The following is a 21,877-nucleotide window of genomic DNA, read 5'->3' as shown; positions in this document are numbered from 1 at the left end:
CTTGGGAAACTGCAGGAAAAAGGACGCTAGATCTGATGGGTCTCAAACTCCCTCCCAGTGAACTTCCCAAATGGATTTTCTTCGGATCACCATGGCAACAAAATTCATTTGCCCTCATAAATTATTTGACGCTACAGAATCCATCCTCGAGAAGGTCATGTCCATCGGATCTGGTCAAGTCAAACATGGGTGCTCTGTCCATCGGCTTCTTATTTGACTGACACTTGCCTGATTCCTGAAGCCCATCACCCAATGACACTATTCCTGCATGTGGCAAATCCTCTGCCCTCTGATCTCAAGTGTCAGGCGCTCATCTTAACCCTCTAAAAAGAAATATTAGTGTCACTTGCTAAGTCCCAGCACTCAGCAGCCGTGAGCTGGAGGATGTACGCTGTTTTGGCACACAGCCTGTTCCTTGGTCGCTTGCGCTGTCCGCACCTCTCACCCACCGAAAGGGCGGCTCCGGCACGCGGGTCAGGAGGGGGGACACCGTCAGGTCGGATGAGCTCGTTATGCTTAGCGACTGTGCTGTACTGGTTTCACGGATTGTGCGTCCGTGATTGTACTATAACCCCCTCTTCCTTTTTGATGCTGTATAGTTTTTGTTCTCTCTAGTATATGTCTGTTTTTCAAGTGCATGGGTGGAAATGACAAGTACTCTTGTCTTTTCAACATTCCATGGACTCTCTCCTGTAAAACAACTCTCTCTGGAGTATGGAACTTGTTTCGTGCCCATGCTTTGTTGTGAAGATTATCTCTAGTATCTATGATCACGCATATGCTATTCTGCAGATGTAGCTGCATCTAACTATTGTGTATGATACATCTAACTAATGACTCAATAACTATTGTGCATGATTAACGTGATTTGTAGTAGATAGGTCAGTTCCATAACTTTTATAGTTATTTTGATCAGTAATTTGATTGCTGGACGTAGAATAACTGTTGCACTTAAGGTGTAGTATAGTAATCGCTCTGTGCTCTGTTCCGCTAGCTGTGTCTGGTGCTGATTTGATGTAAGTGAAAAGCACCGAGTGAATATAACTATCTACTACAATTGAATATTCTTATGCGAGAATTCATATTATTACTGCAATTCGTACTCCGATAAGCAGGGGTGCCGGATTGAGATTCACCATGCGAGGCCAGATTTTTCTACTATTTCTTTTGTGATACCGATGGAAACTATGATCATGCGACATGACATGATCTGTGTTCTGTAGCATCACATTCCCGCACAGTGCGTGCGTATATATATTCCCTCCCTGCGCGCTGTTTTCTTGCAGGTGTCTTCAAATGGAAAGGCCGCGACGCGCTCCATGTCTGAAATTCTGACCACTAAAGTGCCGGCATCGCCTGATCTCCTTTTCAGTTGCATAAACTTTTATAATACCGCATCACTCCCTCATGTTGCTGTCGACATGTCTTGCACACTTGTCAGGGCATTGCATAGCATAACTCCTCTCATAATAATCTTTGCCTTTTCACTAACTTGATTCTGGCAACAGGGAGGCAGGCTATATATATATATATATATTTATAGGCCAGAGCTAATCTCCACCCTGGGTATGGAATAGGCTATTCCATACCCGAGCCGCCCGAGCCGTGCGTCCGCGCGCTCCGTCCGGACGCACTCGCCTGGCCGGTTTTTCCCGTGCTGTATTTTCTCCTCCCCGTCCCACGTCTTGGCGAGCAGTTGGAGACTGCGACCTGACGGGCCCGCACCGTCTCTGTCTCTAGCTTGTCGTCAAGTCCCTGGTTTTTCCTTGACGCACCGCTCATGCTGGCGTGTGCCTTCTATCCTACCTACAGTAGTATAATTTTGTCTTTGGTATTTCCTCATGGATTACAGGCACAGCAGTTTAACATTCTGGTCTACAGTAAAAAATAATTCTAAATACATGTAAACTTTTTCCCCTTCAGAATATATACACGGCAAGGTGCTAGGAAAAGAAGATTGAGGACACAATATACTAAAAACTTTTATTCTATAAAACGGATAACAGCGGGATTCGTTCTAAGAAATACTACATATACACCATCTATCTAATCTATCCCTATGCTGTTTTGGTATGCTGCTACCGCTGCTGCTGTAGTTTCTTCCATGGATGTCTCTTCAGCATCTGAAAATGTCTCCACGACACCTTTTCCAGCTCCCAATCTTGCTCTCCTCTTGACGGCCTCTTGCACCTTCTGTGTCAACTCAACATGGGGATATTTACCCAAACACTGATCATGCATCAGTGATGATTCATCTAATCATCCACCAAAAGCACACATACACAACGAGTAAGAAATGATGATGGTCAACAGTCAACACACTAATCTGCCTGCCATGTTTGCTAGGCTACAACATCCACTCTCGGCGTAGCTCACCCTTTCCATTGTGTCGGTGTGCATCAACTCTGAATTAATAATAAATTGTGAAGAACAAGGATACTATAAAATTAAACTATATACATTGATAAATTGTGATGACTAAGTAGATTACATAGTTACAGTTCATAAACAGAATCGATGGATGCTAGTTATAATCAAAGTACATGATAGGAAAACAATAACTTAAAATGCAACATACCACTAAGTTCATAGCATATTGGCATTTGCTCAAGCACCTGACGTGCAACGAACACTGATGTAACCAGATACGCTATTCCCTGCTCCACCTGATACAGATGAGGAGAGAAGAGATAGTAGCACAGTATCCTCGTTCCTTGCTCCACCTGATACAGATGAGGAGAGAAGAGACATTGGTACAGTATCCTCACCGTGAAGCATCGTAGTTCGCGGCCATCATTCTTCGACTACGGCACCAGCAGCAACTCCACAAGTACAGTACTTGGTGTGACAACGTCTCGCGACAGCCTCCTCACCTCGTGCCCCAAATGTGCTACTGCAGCCTACTGCGGCAGGTGCAGGCGGCCTCACTCGCCCTGCGGCAGACGGACACCGACGAATTCGATAGCATGCCGCTGGCAGCGCTGTCCAATTCATGGTACTGCAGATCAAATTTGAATATGAAAAAAAGTCAGATGTTAATAAATCAAAAGGCAAACAAGCAAAAGGACCACGCAACTACGAGACTGCAATAATCTAAGGCTAATATTGTTCTACCACCTTCAAAAAATCATCGGTACCTCCATGGAAAATTAGTCAAAATCAACTGAAATTATAGAGGAGAAGAATAGAGGGCATGGGCATCTACGCTACGGAAGAATAGTCCATCAATCCAAATAAAATGCACACCAAAGCGTAGGGATATGAACCTGACGCCACGGAGAAGAATGCCCCGAAATGCGATTTCAGTCCAGGCGAGCGGGATTGGAAGGGGAACTGAACAAGAAATTGGAAGCTGCTTCAAACGGCTGCTCGTGGAGGCGGTCGTCCTCGTCGGGGTGGTACGGAAGCCGTCGGCGCAGCGCCTCGCCGGGACGGCGCGAGGGTCGACGATGCCGAGACGCGCCGGGATAAGGGTGTTGCGGCGCCGGGATTGGGGGCGCATCTGGGGGTGAAGGAGCGGCGACGACCGCCGGGACGGCGCGAGGGAGGACAACGGGATTGGGGGCGCGTCCGGGGGAAGAGGCGACGGCGCGCGTCTGGGGGCGGCGGCGGCAGGGGTCCGAGCGGTAGTTGCTGCAGCACGGGGTGGTGGGAGCTAGGCGTCGTGGGTTAGTGGGGAGGAGGTAGTGGGGGCGAGTCAAACCGGGGCGGGCCCGGGGAAGGAAAAACCGGGAGCAGCGAATCGGATCGGGTGCACAGGGTGGCCTGAGTATGAAATAAGCTATTCCATACCCAGGAGATCAAATAGACCTACCTTATATATATATATATATATATATATATATATATATATATGTTCTTGCAGCAGGTTTAAATGATAATTGCCACTTACATTACCTACGGGTTACAAAATCAAACGTAAAACTCCACTGTTTTCTTGCAAGGCAATTCGTCTTAGATGCAGAGCAAAAAGGGGGAAAAAAAAAGGCACAGAACAGATGCAGTAGAAGCAATGATGAATGCTTGTACATTTGCCAGCAACCAAATACTGTATTACCATTTGCCAATCACCAGAGGTAATCTCGAAACAAATCTGCAAGTATAAAGATATTCACATATGTAGCTAGCCCCCCATCCATCCCAGTCAGAGTCAAATGTACCCACAGGTCTCCTGCGCGAACCCAACCTGAGACGCCGCGGTGTCGAAGATGACCCTCAGGTTCTTCTGCTGGTAGTTGCCGATGATGGAGGTCTCGTACTCGGACCTCAGGGCGGCCATGGCCAGGCACACCTGGGAGGCGTCGCTGCTGACCAGGTACAGCACGCCGCCCGAGTCCACCTCCACCTCCACGCCGCCGTCGAACACGAGCCTCAGGCTGGGCACCTGCACCTCCCCGGACCCCGTCATGTTGAAGCAGGTGTCGAGGATGGAGAAGGCCGGCGCCGGCGGGTACTCGCCCAGCTGGCTCAGGAACTCGGCCCTCACGGCGCTGTAGATGGACGGCGCGAGGCTGGTGATCACGGTCCCGGAGTCGACGATCACCTTGCCGGCCGGGAAGCCCGGGGAGCCCACCTCCCGGCCGCCGACCGTGATCCCGGTGAGGTTGAGGAAGTAGAACGGCCCCTGCAGAGGGTCGGACACCATGGGGGTGTACGCGATCGGGGTCGAGTTCCGGTACACCGACGAGTCGTCGCCGAGCACCAGCGAGCCCGACGAGCCGGAGTCCCTGAGCGGCAGGCAGTAGGAGAAGACGCCGCCGAACTGGTCCGCGGTCTGGGAGACGAGCGAGAGCTGGCTCCGGCCGAGCGCCATGAGGCCGGAGGCGCCGCCGAACGGCGCGCCCTGGTTGCTGCTGCCGCAGCCGAAGACGAAGCCGTCGATGGCCTCGCCGGCGAGGCTCAGCTTGTCGCGCGCCAGGACGCCGCGGGAGTAGGAGCCGTCGCGGTAGCTGAGCGTGTAGCTGCAGGCGGGCCGGCCGGCGCCGCCGCCGCACGCCGGGGACGGGGGCCCCGACATGCCCGTGGCCACCCGCAGCGCGTCGCAGGAGGGCGAGTCGCACGGCACCGCGGCGTAGGACGGCGACGAGGACGGGTCGAAGAGGGGCTCCTGTTGGTCGTGGCACGAGTCGCACGGCGCGCACTGCACCCAGGTCAGCTCGCTGGCCGTGTCCACGATCACCGTGGCCTCGCCGCCGCCCAGCCCGACGGTGGCCACGTAGTTGAGCGTCCGGAGCTTCGCGCCGGAGGTGACGGGAACCTGCGCCTTATTATTGGACGCCGCCGCCGCCGCCGCCGCCGACGACGACCCGATCAGCCTGTAGTTCTCGATGCGCCGTTGCAGCGACGCGACGCGCGCGGCGTCGGAGGACAGGAGGGCGTCGGCCTCCTCCTCCCGGCTCTTGCTCGGCGCCGAGCTGAAGCTGTGGTGCCGCAGCTCGAGCACCGTGGCGCCACCCACTGCTCCTGAACATTGCAACCAAATCGAGATCAGTGAACACCACTGCTCATTGGGATGGGAAGAGTCATGAGAGACGCCTCTCTCTCTCTCTCTCTCTCTCTCTCTCTCTCTCTCTCTCTCCGTCATCAGCAGCTGAAAAATCTGGGATGGTGTCACCACCTACCACATGGAAATTTAGTAATTTACTATTCTTATGGTTGTTTATGTAATCCGTCCACATTAAAAAGTACTTGGGACGTGCTACTTCAGGCAGTGACGGAGCCCCGAGTGCCCTGACCCCCAGAACTGAAAAAAGCACCATGGAAATCGCATTGCATTCCTTTTCGGCGGCCTCCATTTCCATGGCAAGACGAGTTCTTGGTTGTTTCTACTCTCCCCAATTACTTATGTGCCTTTCTAATAGTGGAATCTGCACAATTTCCAATTAAATGCATTTCCGGAACGGGAGTAAACAGAATCCACAGCACCTCTCCAAGAACAGAAACTATCCACGAATCGAAAGGGATTGCCATTGCTGGCATTACACATCATGTCCATTGGGACTGACTGAATCTTTCTGGTTTCCCAGAGCCCCAACCCATTGATCGATTCCTCAGCGACAGTCCGGAGAAACCAGGCGACCGAGCAGAGAGAAGGGAGCTGGGGAAGGATTATGATTTATGAGGGAAACTAACTTACTTGACCTCAGGTGGTGGTGCCTCCCCTGCAAGGCTCTCCTGCTCCGGCTCCGGCTCCCCTCCTCCAGGCAATGCACGCCGCCATTACCACCTGCTGCCGCGGCAGCAAGAAGAAGAAGCAGAAGCAGCAGGGGCAGAGCAGCAATGCAAGCTCCCCATGCCATCACTCGCTCGCCCAGCCGCGATGCTCCTCCGCTTCACTCTCAAGAAGAGAGAGAAAGGGGAGGAGGGAGGGAGGTCAGGAGAGGAGGGGGAAGAAGAGAGAAGAGTGAAAGATTCTTGGTGGCGTGAGCTCGAGTGAGGAGAGGTGAGGTAGGCCTGTTGCGGCGCATGGGAACAAAGGCGCAGCAGCTTCGGGGCCGCGGGGGGGGGGGGGGGGGGGGGGGCGGTGGTGTACTCGCTCGCTGCGGGTGAGGAGGGGTGGAATTATTGGGGGCTTCACATGCATGTCCTCTTGCCCGGCCGCAGCACCAGACAGTGCTCACTCACACGCTCTCTCTCTCTCTCGCTCTTTTTTTGAACGATTTCTCTCTCTCGCTCTACACCTCCCCATTCTCTCTCCTCCCTCCCTGTCGCTGACCACGTGGGGCCCAGTTCCTCGCCGCTGACACGTTTCTTTATTACCAGCGCAGCAAGCAGCAGCGTAGTTGTAGCCATGGGGATGGATGGAGGAGTATCTTGCGGCGAGGAAAAAGAGGCGGGGAGTTTAGTCATCAGAGTGCGTGGCGTGGGTGGACGCATTGAAAACCGGGCGTGAGTGACATTAATGTCCGCGGCAGGGCGAAGGCGCGCCGACGCAGCCTTGTCTGGGCTGCTGGGCGGGCGCTGTAGCAGTCGCCTGCCTCCCGGGGAAGAAGATGCCACGACCGCACAAGTCGGAGGAGGAAGACGACCGGCGGCCCCCAAAGCCAAAGCCAAAGGCAAAGCCAAGCCGAAGGGGCCGAGGCGTCGCACTCGCACGGCACTCTAGTACTCGGAGTGGAATTGTTAAGCTCGGCCGGCCTCGCATGTGCCGCTCCTCTGCCTCTGGTCTGGTGTGCCACAAAGACAAGGTCATGTGAAGCTGGAATTGGCAAGAGTAATGGTGAGGGAATGGACTAATCGTACCAATGGGTCGCGCCGGCTGGTACAACTTCGTCAAAGGGTAGGTCGTGTGGAGAAGCTGTGCGCACTGTCTGCTCGGTAAGATTGAGAGGGTCCAAGATCTTAGCAATATTTTCAACGACTGTTCTATCCCAAGGAGATCTTGTGACCTCGACTAGGAACTTATTAGGAAGAGGAGAAAGGCCACCGTACCTCTGCTCCAAGTGGTGCAGTTTGAGAACTACTCCTAGCATGACATTGACAGAATGCATGACACTAACCATGACCCTGGTCCATTGCCCAATTTGCCCGTTTCATTTCCTTTTGTGCACAGCAACGTGGATCATATGCCATACTCATACATGGATCCTTTTGTGCACAACAACGTGGATCATACATCGTCAGTGTGGGGAGTGAGCATTGTGAGCTGGAGCCTCTCCTCCTCGTCGCCGGCCGGCGGCGGCGGCGAGCTCGCCAGGAGCTCGCGCGGCACCAGCACGTCGGCCTGGCCAGCCGCGGGCACGAGGGAGATGGCCCCCAGCGTGGCGAGCCTGAGCGCGTTCCTGAGCAGCACGGCGAGCCAGAGGCGGCCGAAGTCCGTCCTGGTCACGCGCAGCACCGCGGCGCCACCGGCCTTGGCCGCCAGCGTGCCGAGGCTGTCGATGCACATGAGCAGCGCGAAGAAGGTGCCCTCCGCGCCGGGAGGGCACAGCTTGGCGCTCAGCACCATCATCGGCATCAGCCGGACGCGGCCCACCACGCGGGAGACGCACTCCTCCAGGGTCACGAAGGCGGCGTCGGGCACGCCCAGCGCCAGGTTCCAGCGGAGCACGAAGGTCAGGTCCAGGAGCCCCGAGACGCCGTAGAGGAGCTGCGCGTGGAAGAGGATGCTCCGCAAAGGGTAGTCCTTGAGCCACTTGTGGTAGATGAGCACGCCCACCATGGACGCCACCGCGCCGATGGCGTGGACCAGCCCGACGAACTCCTGCATGTATGGATGGAGATAGGTTCAACAATAATGGTTTCATGCAAATGTCTTCTCAAGATAGTGACGCTCTTATGTTCTGTTTGGCATTGGCGGATTTTTTTCTTCATAGAAAACACTTGATTTATTTATTTTCTCTGTCCTTGAAAGCATTTCTCCATGTTGGGACAGACTGATCTGGCCACTGAATTGGTAAATGTTGACTTAGCTACTGCCTACGGGGTTACCCTTTATGGCACAGCACGATTCCACAAAACAAGTACAACTAGCCATTTTGTTCCCAAGTGGTTTTTAATCATTTGTAAGGGACACTTCACACTTTGCATTCTTCCACGATTCAAATTTAACAAGTAATGTAGCAGCCATTGTGCTACTTTCTTTATGTTTCAGTATGAACAACATATGGCTGATGGTTCCGAAAGAATGCTATATTAAGGATTTGTAACGAACATGGCACCATTTATGCCATTTCGAGTGATTTTTGTGATCGAATGACAACGCAATCAATGAGACTAATATGATTGTTAAGATGACCATTCTCAGGCTTTTAGATTCAAGTGATGACAAAGAGAAGATATGCATAGCTAGGCCCGAAGGGCCGCCCCTATGGTGGTTCCGCTAACCGATTAGCGGACGGGGGTCGAGGGGGAGCCGCCCCTCGCGGGTCTCAGGGCAGCGCTCTGAAACCTCTTCGGTCCAAAGAACAAGAATTGAAGAGACCGTGAAGAAATCCAAGTCAAATAAATCAAGACAGAGATACTTCAGTAGCACCGGAAGAACCGATGCTATAGGCATCGGTGCATCCGATGGTTGTCGGATGATCCGATGGCCTGGATTTTGATGCAAGTCTGTGAGGCACCGGTTGAACCGACGGCGTCACGACAGGCATCGGTGCATTGGGCATACTATGTTCCAGAGACGATGTCAAGCGCCCAGGAGAAGATCCTTCAGCACCGGATGAACCGGTGATGCATCGAAGCAAAGCACCGGTGTAATGACGTCAGCAGAAGAGAAGAAGGCCTACGACTAGTTGAGTGCCGTGAGTGACCGGTTTAACCGACGGGCATGCATCGGTTCAACCGATGATCACTGTGTCAGCTGTCAGGAGTTCAACGGCTACTTCGGGTCTTAGAGTGACCGGATGAACCGACGCTACCCCTGCCAAAGGCATCGGTTCATCCGATGGTACGCAGAATTTTGCTGACCGTTGGAGCAACGGCTCCACGACTTGGAGGCCTATATATATGGCATCCCCCGGCCATTTGAAGATAGCTGGAGTTGCTGGACTTCCCACATATACTCAAGAACACCTCTAAGCCATACAAGAGCATAGTGATCATATCCTTAGCCCTTAGCACACTTTGAGAGTGTTGTGTAAAGGATAGCTCTTAGTGAGTGAGTTTGCAAGGCCTAGAGCCTTTGTGCTGTGGTTCTTAACTGAACCAAAAGAAGATTTCGGTGCGCCGGCACCTTGGAGCTTTGAAGGCTCTCCGGCAATGTCATCGACCCTCCGACTTGGTGTGGAGCGGCGACGACATCTTTGTGCGGGGGACGTGGAGACCCCCATCCTTTGTGGAGAAGCTCCTTAGTGGAACCCGGGGCCAAGGTGACCGTGATTGTGTTCACGAAAGAGATTTGGTGGCCGAGTAGCAATACTCTTAGTGAGTGCTACAACAACGTGGATGTAGGTGTGCCTTTGTGGCTAACCGAATCACGGGATAAACACCCGCGTCAAGAGTTTGCTATCTCCTATCCCGCTCTTTAAGCTTCCGCATTTCATACTAGCAATTTGTATGCCTTTACTTTCATATTGTATTTTCTTGGTAGGAAAGGCTATAGGTTGCTAAACTATTTTGGGATAGGGGTTTCACACTAGAACAACCATAGTTGCACTTCTAGATAACTTGTTTTAGTTTAATTTTGTGCAAACTAGTTGGAGCCATAGGTCTAGGTTTTAGTTGCCTAATTCACCCCCTCCCCCTCTTAGGCTAGAACGCGCTACCGGTCCTTTCAGGATTCCATGTATTACTTCTCAATGTAAACCTCTAATCTCGGCCCGGGGGTGCATGAAACTGAAGATGCAGTGTTGTACAGATACAACAACAACAACAACAACAACAACATAGCGTTTTGTCCCAAGCAAGTTGGGGTAGGCTAGAGATGAAACCCAAAAGACCCAAAGGTCACGGTTCAGGCACATTGATAGCTAGTCTCCAAGCGCTCCTATCCAAAGCTATCTCTTTAGAGATATTCCAATCCTTAAGGTCTCTCTTAACCGACTCATCCCAAGTCAGTTTAGGTCTACCTCTACCCCTCTTTACCTCATCGACACGCTTTAGAACCCCACTACGCACCGGCGCCTCAGGAGACCTCCGTTGGACATGTCCAAACCATCTCAACCGATGTTGGATAAGTTTCTCCTCAATTGGTGCCACCCCTACCCTTTCCCTAATAACTTCGTTCCAGACTCTATCCCTTCTTGTGTGCCCGCAAAACCACCGCAACATCCGCATCTCTGCTACACTCAGTTGCTGGACATGTCGCCTTTTTGTAGGCCAACATTCAACACCGTATAACATCGCCGGGCGAATCGCTGTCCTATAGAACTTACCTTTTAGTTTTTGTGGCACCCTCATGTCACAAAGGACACCAGAAGCTTGACGCCATTTCAACCAGCCAGCTGAGATTCTATGCCTAACATCTTCATCAATGTCGCCATCCTTTTGTAGCATCGATCCTAAATACCGGAAGATATCCTTCTGGGCCACCACTTGCCCATCGAGGCTAACGTCTCCACCCTCATGCCTAGTCACGCTGAAATTGCACATCATGTACTCGGTCTTGGTCCTACTAAGTCTGAACCCTTTCGACTCTAACGTGCGTCTCCACAGCTCTAACTTCCTATTAGCCACTGCCCTACTCTCGTCAACTAGCACCACATCATCAGCAAAGAGCATACACCAAGGGATATCACCTTGTATGTCCCTTGTGACCTCATCCATCACCAAAGCAAATAAATAAGAGTTCAATGCTGACCTCTGATGTAGGCCTATGTTAATAGGAAAGTCAGTAGTGTCGCCATCATATGTCTGGACAAACGTCATCGCATTCTTGTACATATCCTTGATGAGGGTAATGTACTTAGTTGGGACTTATAGTGTTGTACAGATATTTTTCAAAAATGGACTGGCTATTCAAATCCAGGCTGAGATTCTAAAACATGGTGTTAGAGGAGTCAAGGGCTTATTGGGCCTTAGCCCATTAGGGTTTATTAGTCTCTTGCTTAGGGGTCAAGTAAACCTCTCTATATAAGGAGAGGATATGTATCAATCTAATCAAGTAAGAGATTAGAAGGAAATCCCTTCTCTCTTGCCGGCCGTGGGCGAAGCCCCGCGGCCGGCGTTTCCAGCGCCCCTGCAGCCCTAGCGGCCGCCGTGATCCAATCTATGAACAGTGTCATCGGGTACTGTAGCACCGCGGGTGCTGTAGCACGCCAGCAGCCACCGCCCTCTCCCTCTCTCACGATCTCAATCCCAACAACAGCCATAACAATCTGGTATCAGCTATGCCAGGCGACGAAGGCAAGAACCCTACACCGACGACCATCGACGGACTGGCGGCCATGATGACCAAGATTCTCGGCCGCCTGGATGCCTTGACGTCATCGATGAACGACATCAAGGCGCGCCTGACGGCGTTGGTGTCGCAGCGCGCGCCGACCTCTGCCGCGCCCTTCTCCTACGGGATGCCGGGGTATGGATCTACTTCGCTGGGAGCCCTTCCTTCACGGCCGCCGCCACCAGGGCCATGGCCGCCTTCTCGTCGTTCACCTCCCCCAGCCCTGTGCCACCACAGCAGCACTGCGAGGGCATCTTCTACGGGGGCGTGGCTGGCATCCAGGCAGCGGCGGCGCCACTGCAGGCTGCAGCCTGCCATGTGTTTGCGGCGGTGCGGCTGCAGGCTGCCGCACGCGGCCTCCTAGCGCGGCGTCTGTTGCAGGAGATGCGCCAACAGATGCACGAGGCGGCCTTGACGACGATCGACCTCGGCAAAGGGGGGCGTGTCCACGTCCCGTCGGATGGCCACCAACAATCACGCCGGTTTGCTGCTATCTTCACGCGCGAGCAGGGTGTTGTTTCTGCGGTCGGCGTCGGCAACCTCCAACTCTACGGCAGCAATGGTAGGGGAGGCGGTTCGCTCTTTGTCGTCGGCGGGGAGGCACTGCCTAGTTCCACCGCTTTCCGCTACCGGCCGCCGCGAGGACGTCTCCGTTGGACACGGTCCCAATTAATTCCAGGTGGCTGTACCCGCGCTCCTCTCTCGTTCCGATGGTCTCCATGGGATCCCGGCGGCACATACGTACAGATCCAGCACGCGGACGGTGTCCGCCGTATCTTCAGGAGTCGTCAAAAATAAAGAGTCACGGTCTATTTAGAATAAGCCGAGATGTAAAAGGCTTGTTCTTAGGAGTTCGGTTTGCGTCTAGTGGAGTCATCATTAGTGTCATCGTTAGGTTGCAGCTCGAGGACGAGCTGCATGTCCAGGTGGGGTGTAGTGTTAGAGGAGTCAAGGGCTTATTGGGCCTTAGCCCATTAGAGTTTATTAATCGCTTGCTTAGGGGTTAAGTAAACATCTCTAGTCTCTATATAAGGAGAGGAGATGTATCAATCTAATCAAACAAGAGATTAGAAGGGAATCCCTTCTCTCTTGCCGGCCGTGGGCGAAGCCCCGCGGCCGGCGTTTCCAGCGCCGGGCTGCCGCCGCGATCCAATATGTGAACAGTGTCCGCGGTACTGTAGCACTGCAGGTGCTGTAGCACGACAGCAGCCACCGCCCTCTCCCTCTCTCACGATCTCAATCCCAACAACAGTCATAACACATGGATTCCGAAAAAACTCGGGATAATGTAGTTTACTATTTCATCATATTTCCTCAGAGACATTCAGGGCAGCATTATTGAGCAGCAATATTGGTGGACCAGGACCTGCATCCCAGATTCCCAATCTAAAGGAGGGCAGCTTTTATCTAGGTTTCTTTCTGATATATCTTGCTTTTGTTAGTTTCAGTTTACTGACAGTGACTGGTGTTGTACCTCAGTGTTCTATTTTCTATTTTTCTTTCTTGTGTTTTGTAATGTCCTCAGTCTCTCATGCACTTTTAGTATTATAATAATGATAAAGATATAAATATGCTTCGGAGACTAAAAGGTAACTGTATATAATAAAAAGTGAAAATCACCATAAGATGAAGATGCGGAGAAAGCAAGCAAGGAAGTAGTATGCCTACTATTCCTAAATGTTTTGAGAGAGAAGTATTATAGAAAATCAATTCATGTCAGGACCATATCAATGACGAATGAACCACACACACCAAGTTTAATTTAACTGGTATTATTCTACTCCCAGTTTCCAGTTCAATACACCCCTTCCCCCCTCACCTGTATGACTATAGCAATTAATTCAACTAAATCTTTTGCTAAGATCCGGTGCATCTACAATTGACTAGCAGTAGATTCAGTTAATCTATTTACTCTAAAGGCACTTCGATATGCATGGGGCTGCAGGTGCTACAGTATGGCTATGGTCTCCACTATCAGAATCCAGCTGACTAAAATGAATTGCATACTCATTTTTCTGAACATTCTGTAGTTCAGGTTCTATATTTGGGACATGCATGCCATGGAGATTCAGATAAGGAGAACAACTTTTACCTGTGAAAACCCAGGATTTGGTGGAGTCTTGTTAGTGTACCAGTAGAACTGCCCCTCATGGGTGCTGTCGTGCTGATACTCAGAGCCAGAGATAGGAACATGTAAAGAGATGGTTTCCACACTACTGGATACTTTATAGTCCGAACCATTCCCTTCACTGCCCCACTAACCTTGTTCAAAACCTGCATTTCATTACAACAACAACATAGCCTTTTTTTCCAATCAAGTTGGGGTAGGCTAGAGATGAAACCCGAAAGAAATAAGTTCAAAGTTCAGACACATTGATAGCTAGTCTCCAAGCGCTCATATCCAAAGCTATCTCTTTAGAGATATTCCAATTCTTAAGGTCTCTCTTAACCGACTCATCCCACGTCAGTTTAGGTTTACCTCTACCCCTCTTTACATTATCGACCCGCTCAAGAACCCCATTACGCACCGGTGCCTCAGGAGGCCTTCTTTGAACATGTCCAAACCATCTCAGCCGATGCTGGATAAGTTTCTCCCCAATTGGTGCCACCCCGACCCTATCCCGAATAACTTCGTTCCGGACTCTATCCCTCCTTGTGTGCCCGCAAAACCACCGCAACATCCGCATCTCTGCTATACTTAGTTGCTGGACATGTCGCCTTTTTGTAGGCCAACATTCAGCACCGTATAACATCGCCGGATGAATTGCTGTCCTATAGAATTTGCCTTTTAGCTTTTGTGGCACCCTCTTGCCACAAAGGATGCCAGAATCTTGCCGCCATTTCAACCAGCCAGCTGAAATTCTATGCCTAACATCTTCATCAATGTCGCCATCCTTTTGTAGCACCGATCCTAAATACCAAAAAGTATCCTTCTGGACCACCACTTGCCCATATAGACTAACGTCTCCCCCCTCATGCCTAGTCGCGCTGAAATCGCACATCATGTACTCGGTCTTGGTCCTACTAAGTCTGAACCCTTTCGACTCTAACGTGCGTCTCCACAGCTCTAACTTCCTATTAACCCCTACCCTACTCTCGTCAACTAGCACCACATCATCAGCAAATTGCATACACCAAGGGATCTCACCTTGTATATCCCTTGTGACCTCATCCATCACTAAAGCAAATAAATAAGGGCTCAATGCTGACCCCTGGTGTAGGCCTATGTTAATAGGAAAGTCAGTGGTGTTGCCATCACATGTCCGGACAAACGTCGTCGCATCCTTGTACATATCCTTAATGAGGGTAATGTACTTAGTTGGGACTTTGTGCTTCTTCAAAGCCTACCACATGACATTTCTCGGTACTTTATCATATGCCTTCTCAAGGTCAATGAAGACCATGTGCAAGTCCTTCTTCTGCTCCCTATATCTCTCCATCAATTGTCGTATTAAGAAAATCGCCTCCATGGTTGACCTTCCAGGCATGAACCCAAATTGGTTTTGGGTCACACTTGTCACTCTTCTTAGGCGATGCTCGATAAACCTCTCCCAAAGATTCATCGTATGGCTCATCAGCTTAATCCCACGGTAGTTAGTACAACTTTGAACATCGCCCTTGTTTTTGAAGATAGATACTAATATACTTCTTCTCCATTCTTCCAGCATCTTGTTTGACCGAAAAATAAGATTAAAAAGCTTAGTTAACCATACTATTGCTCTATCGCCTAGGCATCTCCACACCTCAATGTGAATACCATCAGGACCCATCGCTTTACCTCCCTTCATCCTCTTCAAAGCCTCCCCGATCTCTACCTCCTGAATTGTCCTCACAAAACGTCTGTTGGTATCGTCAAAAGAGTCATCTAACTCAAGGGTAGGGCTCTCACTCTCCCCATTAAACAACTTGTCGAAGTACTCTCTCCATCTATCCATGATCTCCTCATCTTTCACTAGCAGTCGATCTGTCCCATCCTTAATGCATTTGATTTGGTTGATGTCCCTTGTCTTCCGCTCGCGGATCCTAGCCATCCTATAAATGTCATTCTCCCCTTTTTTCATGCCTAGCCGCTGATACAGGTCATCATACGCCTTACCCTTTGCTACACTCACAGCTTGCTTTGCAACCCTCTTCACTAATTTATAGCCCTCGATATTGGCTGCACTCTTGTCAAGGTGTAGGCGCTTGAAACACTCCTTCTCCACATTTCATTAGCATATCAATTTCTCTCCACTCTTGATATATCTTTCATCACTATAGATTCTTATTTCTTTCCCACATTTATGCATACTAGTCTATCAACCCGTGCTCCCGCACGGGCCAGTTAGAGATATTTAATAATTATCTATCTCACGCTCTCTTTAACCAATTAAATATTCTAATCTAATTATAAAAATACATATTTATCATTATGTAATTGTAATAAATGTGATCGGTTTAGTTACTAACAATTTTTTCTCACTTTGCATCATACATCCATATATGTTTGATATGTATTTAATTGAACACTTTGTTTGAGCTATGTGAACAACATAAAAATTGGTATTCTTACCTCTTCTCTTATACAAGAATATATGGTGATACACACATTATGATTAGTATTTTTATATAAATAATAACATAAATAATATACTGATAATGATAAAAAATAGTAATTTAGAATTTTTATATTGATTTTGATTCAGATTTGAGGTTTATTTTAATTTTTTATAATGATATCATTGGATAATATATACAAAAATTTAGGGGGTTATTAGATATTATTTTATAATAGCATAAGTGGGTAATTTACATGAAGATTAGGGGGTTATTTTAGATTATTTTTATAATGGCAGAGGTGGGTAATTTAGATACATGTGTAGGGAGTTACTTTAGTTTATTTTCATAATTTTCATAATGGCAAAGGTGGGTAATTTATTAAAAAAGATAACAGATCTAGCGGCTATTATGATTACAGTAGCCGAATTGATGGCCAGATGTTTTTGATTTTTGTGAGAATTTGTAGAATTTATCTATTTTTTTAGACTGTCCACCTAGGATCCTAGGTGGCATCACCTGGAGGCTTCAAAAGGAGCCTCCAATTAGTAATAGTAAGATACACCTGTTCAGTTAACTCTTTAGGCCGACTTGACCTTCAACTGAGTAATTGTTAACTTATTTAAAGATTTACTTGAAGATTATCAAATAATGAAGCATTGGATTCATATTATTATTCTAAATTTTTCTAGGAGTAGGCCAGAAGAATAATATAGAATACCACAATTCAGCTTGGACAAAACAAGCACCATGAGATGATGTCAAATAGAACGTCATATTTGCCAAAATGAAGCACTAAAAGATATTAATTAAAATTCCAGTGGAAACAAATAAAAACGATCACAACTGAATGGTGCAAGATTGATGCTCAACATACCTTCTCTTTAACAGTATGTTGATACGTTTTCAGCTCATATATAAAAAATCCAAGGAAAACCACTGTTGCTGGAGGTATAGCCATGACACCTAATGCACCCTATAGTGAGCAAACATTCATTCAACATATAATTCCTCACTGAACCAACACAATGAAGCTAAGCAAATTAGAGCATTTGACAGAAATTGACCTGTGCCCCAAGGTGGTGGACAAACATGCCACTTGTGGCATACCCAATAAGTGCACCTAGAGATGATGAGAATGCACAAAGACTCTGCATGTCTGAAGCCAACGCCGGCTTATCAATACTGTTCTTTGCGATGCAAGCATCTATCGTTACATCAGCAATGGCGACTGCTGTTGAGATTCCCACCAAGCAAAGTACAGCAGAACTCACTGGGAGTCCAGTAGCCATTGCAACAATAGTAGCTGAGACTGTTCCAAGTATTCCTACCATAAAGTAAATGAGGATTTATCAGCGAAGTCTAAATTTGATGCTTCCAATAGGGAGCACGAATGTTTCCCACAAAAAAACGCCTATAATTGCTGCAACTATTGGCCTACTATGGCAAAAACATGAAGTAACAGTTATAAAGTAAACCTGAGAATCGGCAACCAAATATGCAGCTATAAACGAGTAATCTATTAAATATCTTCTTTTTCTGGGGCAATGATAGAGTAAAAGTACGATTAACAATTATCTTTATGTTTTTCTCCTATTTCCACCTTAAAATCTACTAGAATTATATGTCAAAACAACTAACTCCTAATTTATTATGACATCATGTGTTACAGGTACATCATTGTGAGAATCAGTATCTAAAAATTAAGAAGTTAAAGGCTCGTGAAAAAAAAGGTCAAGAGCTTAGCGTAAATGTTCCTGTTGCTCAAACCATTCAAGGAAAATAACTGATATAGCATTGCTCAAATGAATAATAACACGGTGGTCTCAAAACTGAAGACATGGATTGAAGTGTGTACAACGACATGGTTAGAACACACACAGAGCGAGACAAGATCTCGATGATGTATTGTGAAATTGTGCCAGGAATAACTAAGAGGCTGAAAGTGACATGCACCAAATAGTCCCCATAATGAGGGAAAAGCACCACCCAGAAATTTTTGCTGACTCAATAAAAACAAACATGTAATAAACAGGCACACATCGCCAACGATTTAAAACCTACTCCAAGCCAGTATGTCACCGTCGAAACACTATCTTACCATCCTTTTCACCCTCACATAGAGACCAACCAGTAACTTTCAAGTTAGATTATAACTATGTTTCAGTTACAACAAACAAGTAGATAAGCCCTGGATTTAGAAATGCTGAAACTGTGCTGTAAGTGACATGTACCAAATAGTCTCTTTTGCTCCCATAAAGTGGGCAGACCCGCTGAACACCACCTCATCCATTAACTTTTCTCCTAATAATTAAGATCGAACATCCAATAAATAATGCACGCACTGCCAAGTATTCAAACCCACTCCACTTCGGTAAGCCATAGTCAACCAAATCCTTTTCAGCCCACATAGATGTAACACCCAAAATTTCAACTTTGGTTTAAATTTAAAATGAATTTATTCAAATAGTGTTTGAGTTAAAAAAAACAAACAAAACTTTCTTTCTTCTTCAAACCCAATCCACCTCCTTCCCTCCCCCTCTTCCCTTTCTTTCCCGCAAGGCCCAGTCGGCCCAACACCAGCCCAATCCAGCCTCCCACCTCCACCCTCTCTCCCTCTCACTTCCAGGTGGGACCCACCCGTCAGGGTCTCCCCTAACCTCCCGCCGTCTCCTCTCCCCACCATGCCAAGTGCCGCCGTTCGCTTATCCTCCCGCGCGGCTGCCCGCCTTCCCTCCCCTCCCTGTTCACTGCCCCATTCAAAGCTCAGTGGAGCCGTTCCCCTCCATCCCCTCGCCTCCCTTGTTCCTCGGCCGCTAACGGCCGCCATCACCGCCGAGGCCATTAATGGCCGGCCACCGAAGCGCCGCGCCCCCAGCTCTCCCCGCCGGCCTTCCCCTCCCCTTGCTCGGCCTATAAAGCTTGAGCCCAAGCCTCCTAGCCTGCTCCTTTCCACGCTCCTCGCTCCCCGCTCGCTCAGCGCCGCCGCGCGAGCTCTGCACGGTGCCGCCGCCGTCGATCCGCCGCTTCGTCGCTTCCCGGACGACTACAACCGCCGCCAGAGCTTCGCGTGGTGGTGGGTATCCTTGCCAACTCACTTCCCCTCTCTTTCTCGCTCCCTCGCGGCCGGAATTGCTCGCCAGAGCTAGCACTGCCGCACGCCGCCGTGGCGTGCACCTCTCCGGCCTCTGCACCGCCCCATCGGCCTGATCTTTGTGTTCGCCTCCGACTCCTCTTCATCCTCGGCTTCCCCGCGCGCGAGACCGGGCTCTGGACGGCCAGGTTCGGCACCACCGACGGCGCCGTCCGCCCCTCGCCGGCGTGGAGCCACTCCGCCGCTCCAAACCGTCGCCCCGAGGCCTTCATCGAACTCGGCATCTCCTCCTCAACCTCCCCGGCCCCCCTGCGCGTCGAACCGACCACCGGAGCACCGAATTCGGTGAACTCCGGTGAGTGCGCTGCCGCAACCATCGCCGCCGGCTCCGCCCGAGCCGCCCAGCGCTGCCCCGCCGAGCCGAGTCCAGCAGCTGAGCCAACTGAACCGCAGAGACGCGAGCCGATCAATACCGGTCAACCCGAGCTGGCGCCGTACTTTTTGCTAAAGAGCCCCTGATCTTTATGTAAATAAACCCGTCGTCCACTCCAGTTCAAGAATAATTCCAAAAAGGCCCTATTTCTTTTGTTTCAGCCCCTGAGTTATTGTAATTTTGAACCCGCCGTCCCTGGAGCCTTGTTTTACACTCTGACCCCTCTGTTTATATGTATAATTCAGATCTAGCCCCTGGAAGTTCATATCTCTCACAAACAAGTCCCTGGAACCTTAATCTAACCATATCTTTCACGTTCTAACTCCGTTTTCAGTGAATTTTGTGCTCACGCTATCCTTGCATCATTCTCTACTTGTTTTTCAACATTTTCAGTTCTGTTTTTTTTACTATTTCTTATTTTGTCTTGTATGCTTTGTTTGTGTGATCGTGTAGACGACGTGCCGTTCGAGCAAGAGCAAGAGCAAGCTTACGAGGAAGAGAACCAGCAATTAAACGAAGAAGGCAAGTGGATTTCCCCCTCTACATGTTCCATTTTGATCCCAATAATAGCATGATAAACACTTTACTTTATTGTTTTATGCATGAAATTGATGGGAATCCTATTAAGGATATTACCTAGTCTTTTTACCTAAGCCTTGAAACACCGAGTTTTATATCTTGTTGGGTAGAACGGCTTAGTTGCTTAACTTTGGGAATGGTGTTATCTTAATCTTTTGAAAATGATAAATTTGTTTTATGTTATTACTTGTTTTATTTACAAGATCATGCTATGTAAATGGAACATGGAGAACCACCCAAGAAAACCGTACAACCACAATACCACATGGCTCTGGTCTTGGCTGATTAATTAGCAACTCTAGCTCGTGACAGTCTTACCAAAAGGGCAAAAGGGGAAGAATCGATGGGGTATAGCCCGGTCCTCTTGGGGTAGCAGCCTTTGCTAAGGTGCTGACCATTAGGGAGGGTTATGCTCTGCTTTGACTTGAAACCTTAGCGGGTTGTCACTTGTTAGAGAATCTTTGTAAAAGCCTCGTAGTGGACCCCTCACCACTCACCAAAGGAAGTGTTTAAGGGCTTTGCAAACCCGGGCGACTCAGGGGGACACGAATTGTGGGTAAAGTGTACAACCTCTGCAGAGTGTAAAACTGATATATCAGCTATGCTCGCGGTCATGAGCGGCTTGGACCCTCACATGATAATTGAACTTGAAGAATAATTAAATCATGGTTTTTGGTTATGTAATTTGGGCTCTTTTATGATCTTTATGTTTAAGTGGGTTGGTATAAACTTATACCTAGTAATTAGGTGCTGCTAATAAAATTTGACCAACTAAAATGCTAACTGCAATAAACCTTAGCCTTTCCTTGGTGGCTTTGAATCTTCACCCCACTTGCTGAGTACCAACCATAAGTGTACTCACCAATGCCTAATTACTGTTCAGAAGAGAACAATGAAGTGGACTACTTCAGTGACTTTGAGGAATTCTAGGAGCGTTCACCAGTCAAAGTTCCTGTGGGAGTTCATGAAGATATTATGGAGATATCGTATAGGTTATCGGTGAAACGTTAAGACCTTCGTGTCTATCTATCGGAGTGTGTAATAAAGTACTTATTTCCTTTTGTTTACGTTGTTGAACATTGTCTTTGATGTATTCACTGATGACGTCTTCCATATGTGTGAAACTTGATCCTGGCGCACATATGTGATACATCTGGTGTTCTTTTCGAAACCGGGTGTGACAGAAGTGGTATCAAAGCTATGTTGACTGTAGGACGCAAACTTATTTAGAAATAGACAAATTAAGGACTCATTTTCTAGCAAGCCTTTCAGCTCAAAAAAAATTTAATTTACTTCATAAAAATCTAATTTGTTTTCTTTGTTCTTTATCAGTATTTTGATTTGATTCCAACTTATTCTGAGTTTTGTTCCTGCTCTATCAGATGGTCCAGACTCATCAGACTGCACGCAAGCG

At 48.7% G+C, this 21,877-nt stretch overlaps 1 protein-coding gene, 1 long non-coding RNA gene and 1 pseudogene across 3 annotated transcripts; all 3 read right to left on the bottom strand.

Moving 5' to 3' along the window:
- Window positions 1-1,953: 1,953 nt before the first annotated feature.
- Window positions 1,954-3,721, bottom strand: LOC120695689. The gene is made up of 3 exons (XR_005683797.1): window positions 3,267-3,721; window positions 2,579-2,998; window positions 1,954-2,405 (listed from the first exon to the last, which is right to left on the bottom strand). It is a non-coding gene; the product is annotated as an uncharacterized LOC120695689 (long non-coding RNA).
- Window positions 3,722-3,999: 278 nt separating this feature from the next.
- Window positions 4,000-6,494, bottom strand: LOC120695687 (aspartyl protease family protein At5g10770-like). Of its 2 annotated transcripts, XM_039978909.1 has the most exons (3): window positions 6,137-6,494; window positions 4,459-5,463; window positions 4,000-4,384 (listed from the first exon to the last, which is right to left on the bottom strand). In XM_039978909.1, exons 1-3 carry the CDS (start codon window positions 6,297-6,299, stop codon window positions 4,068-4,070), a joined length of 1,485 nt encoding a protein of 494 aa, XP_039834843.1. In that variant the 5' UTR covers window positions 6,300-6,494; the 3' UTR covers window positions 4,000-4,067. The 2 variants fall into 2 exon arrangements, with proteins under 2 accessions (XP_039834843.1, XP_039834844.1); XM_039978910.1 differs by having other exon boundaries at window positions 4,000-5,463.
- Window positions 6,495-7,323: 829 nt separating this feature from the next.
- LOC120695686 overlaps window positions 7,324-21,877 on the bottom strand; it is a 39,199-nt pseudogene continuing 24,645 nt past the window's right edge.

This window comes from Panicum virgatum, chromosome 2K (assembly GCF_016808335.1).
Source record: "Panicum virgatum strain AP13 chromosome 2K, P.virgatum_v5, whole genome shotgun sequence".
Classification (NCBI taxonomy): Eukaryota; Viridiplantae; Streptophyta; class Magnoliopsida; order Poales; family Poaceae; genus Panicum; species Panicum virgatum.
Note: the sequence above shows the minus strand (reverse complement) of the source record. Positions and strands in the feature narration are given on the sequence as shown.

Excerpts from the sequence above, each read along its gene's own strand:
- LOC120695687 (XM_039978909.1), bottom strand. The coding sequence starts at position 6,299 with ATGGCATGGGGAGCTTGCATTGCTGCTCTGCCCCTGCTGCTTCTGCTT. Across the intron at positions 5,464-6,136 it reads GCACCACCACCTGAGGTCAA|GAGCAGTGGGTGGCGCCACG; the intron begins GTAAGTTAGTTT and ends TGCAATGTTCAG. Across the intron at positions 4,385-4,458 it reads CGAGTTCCTGAGCCAGCTGG|GTGCCCAGCCTGAGGCTCGT; the intron begins GCGAGTACCCGC and ends GGGGAGGTGCAG.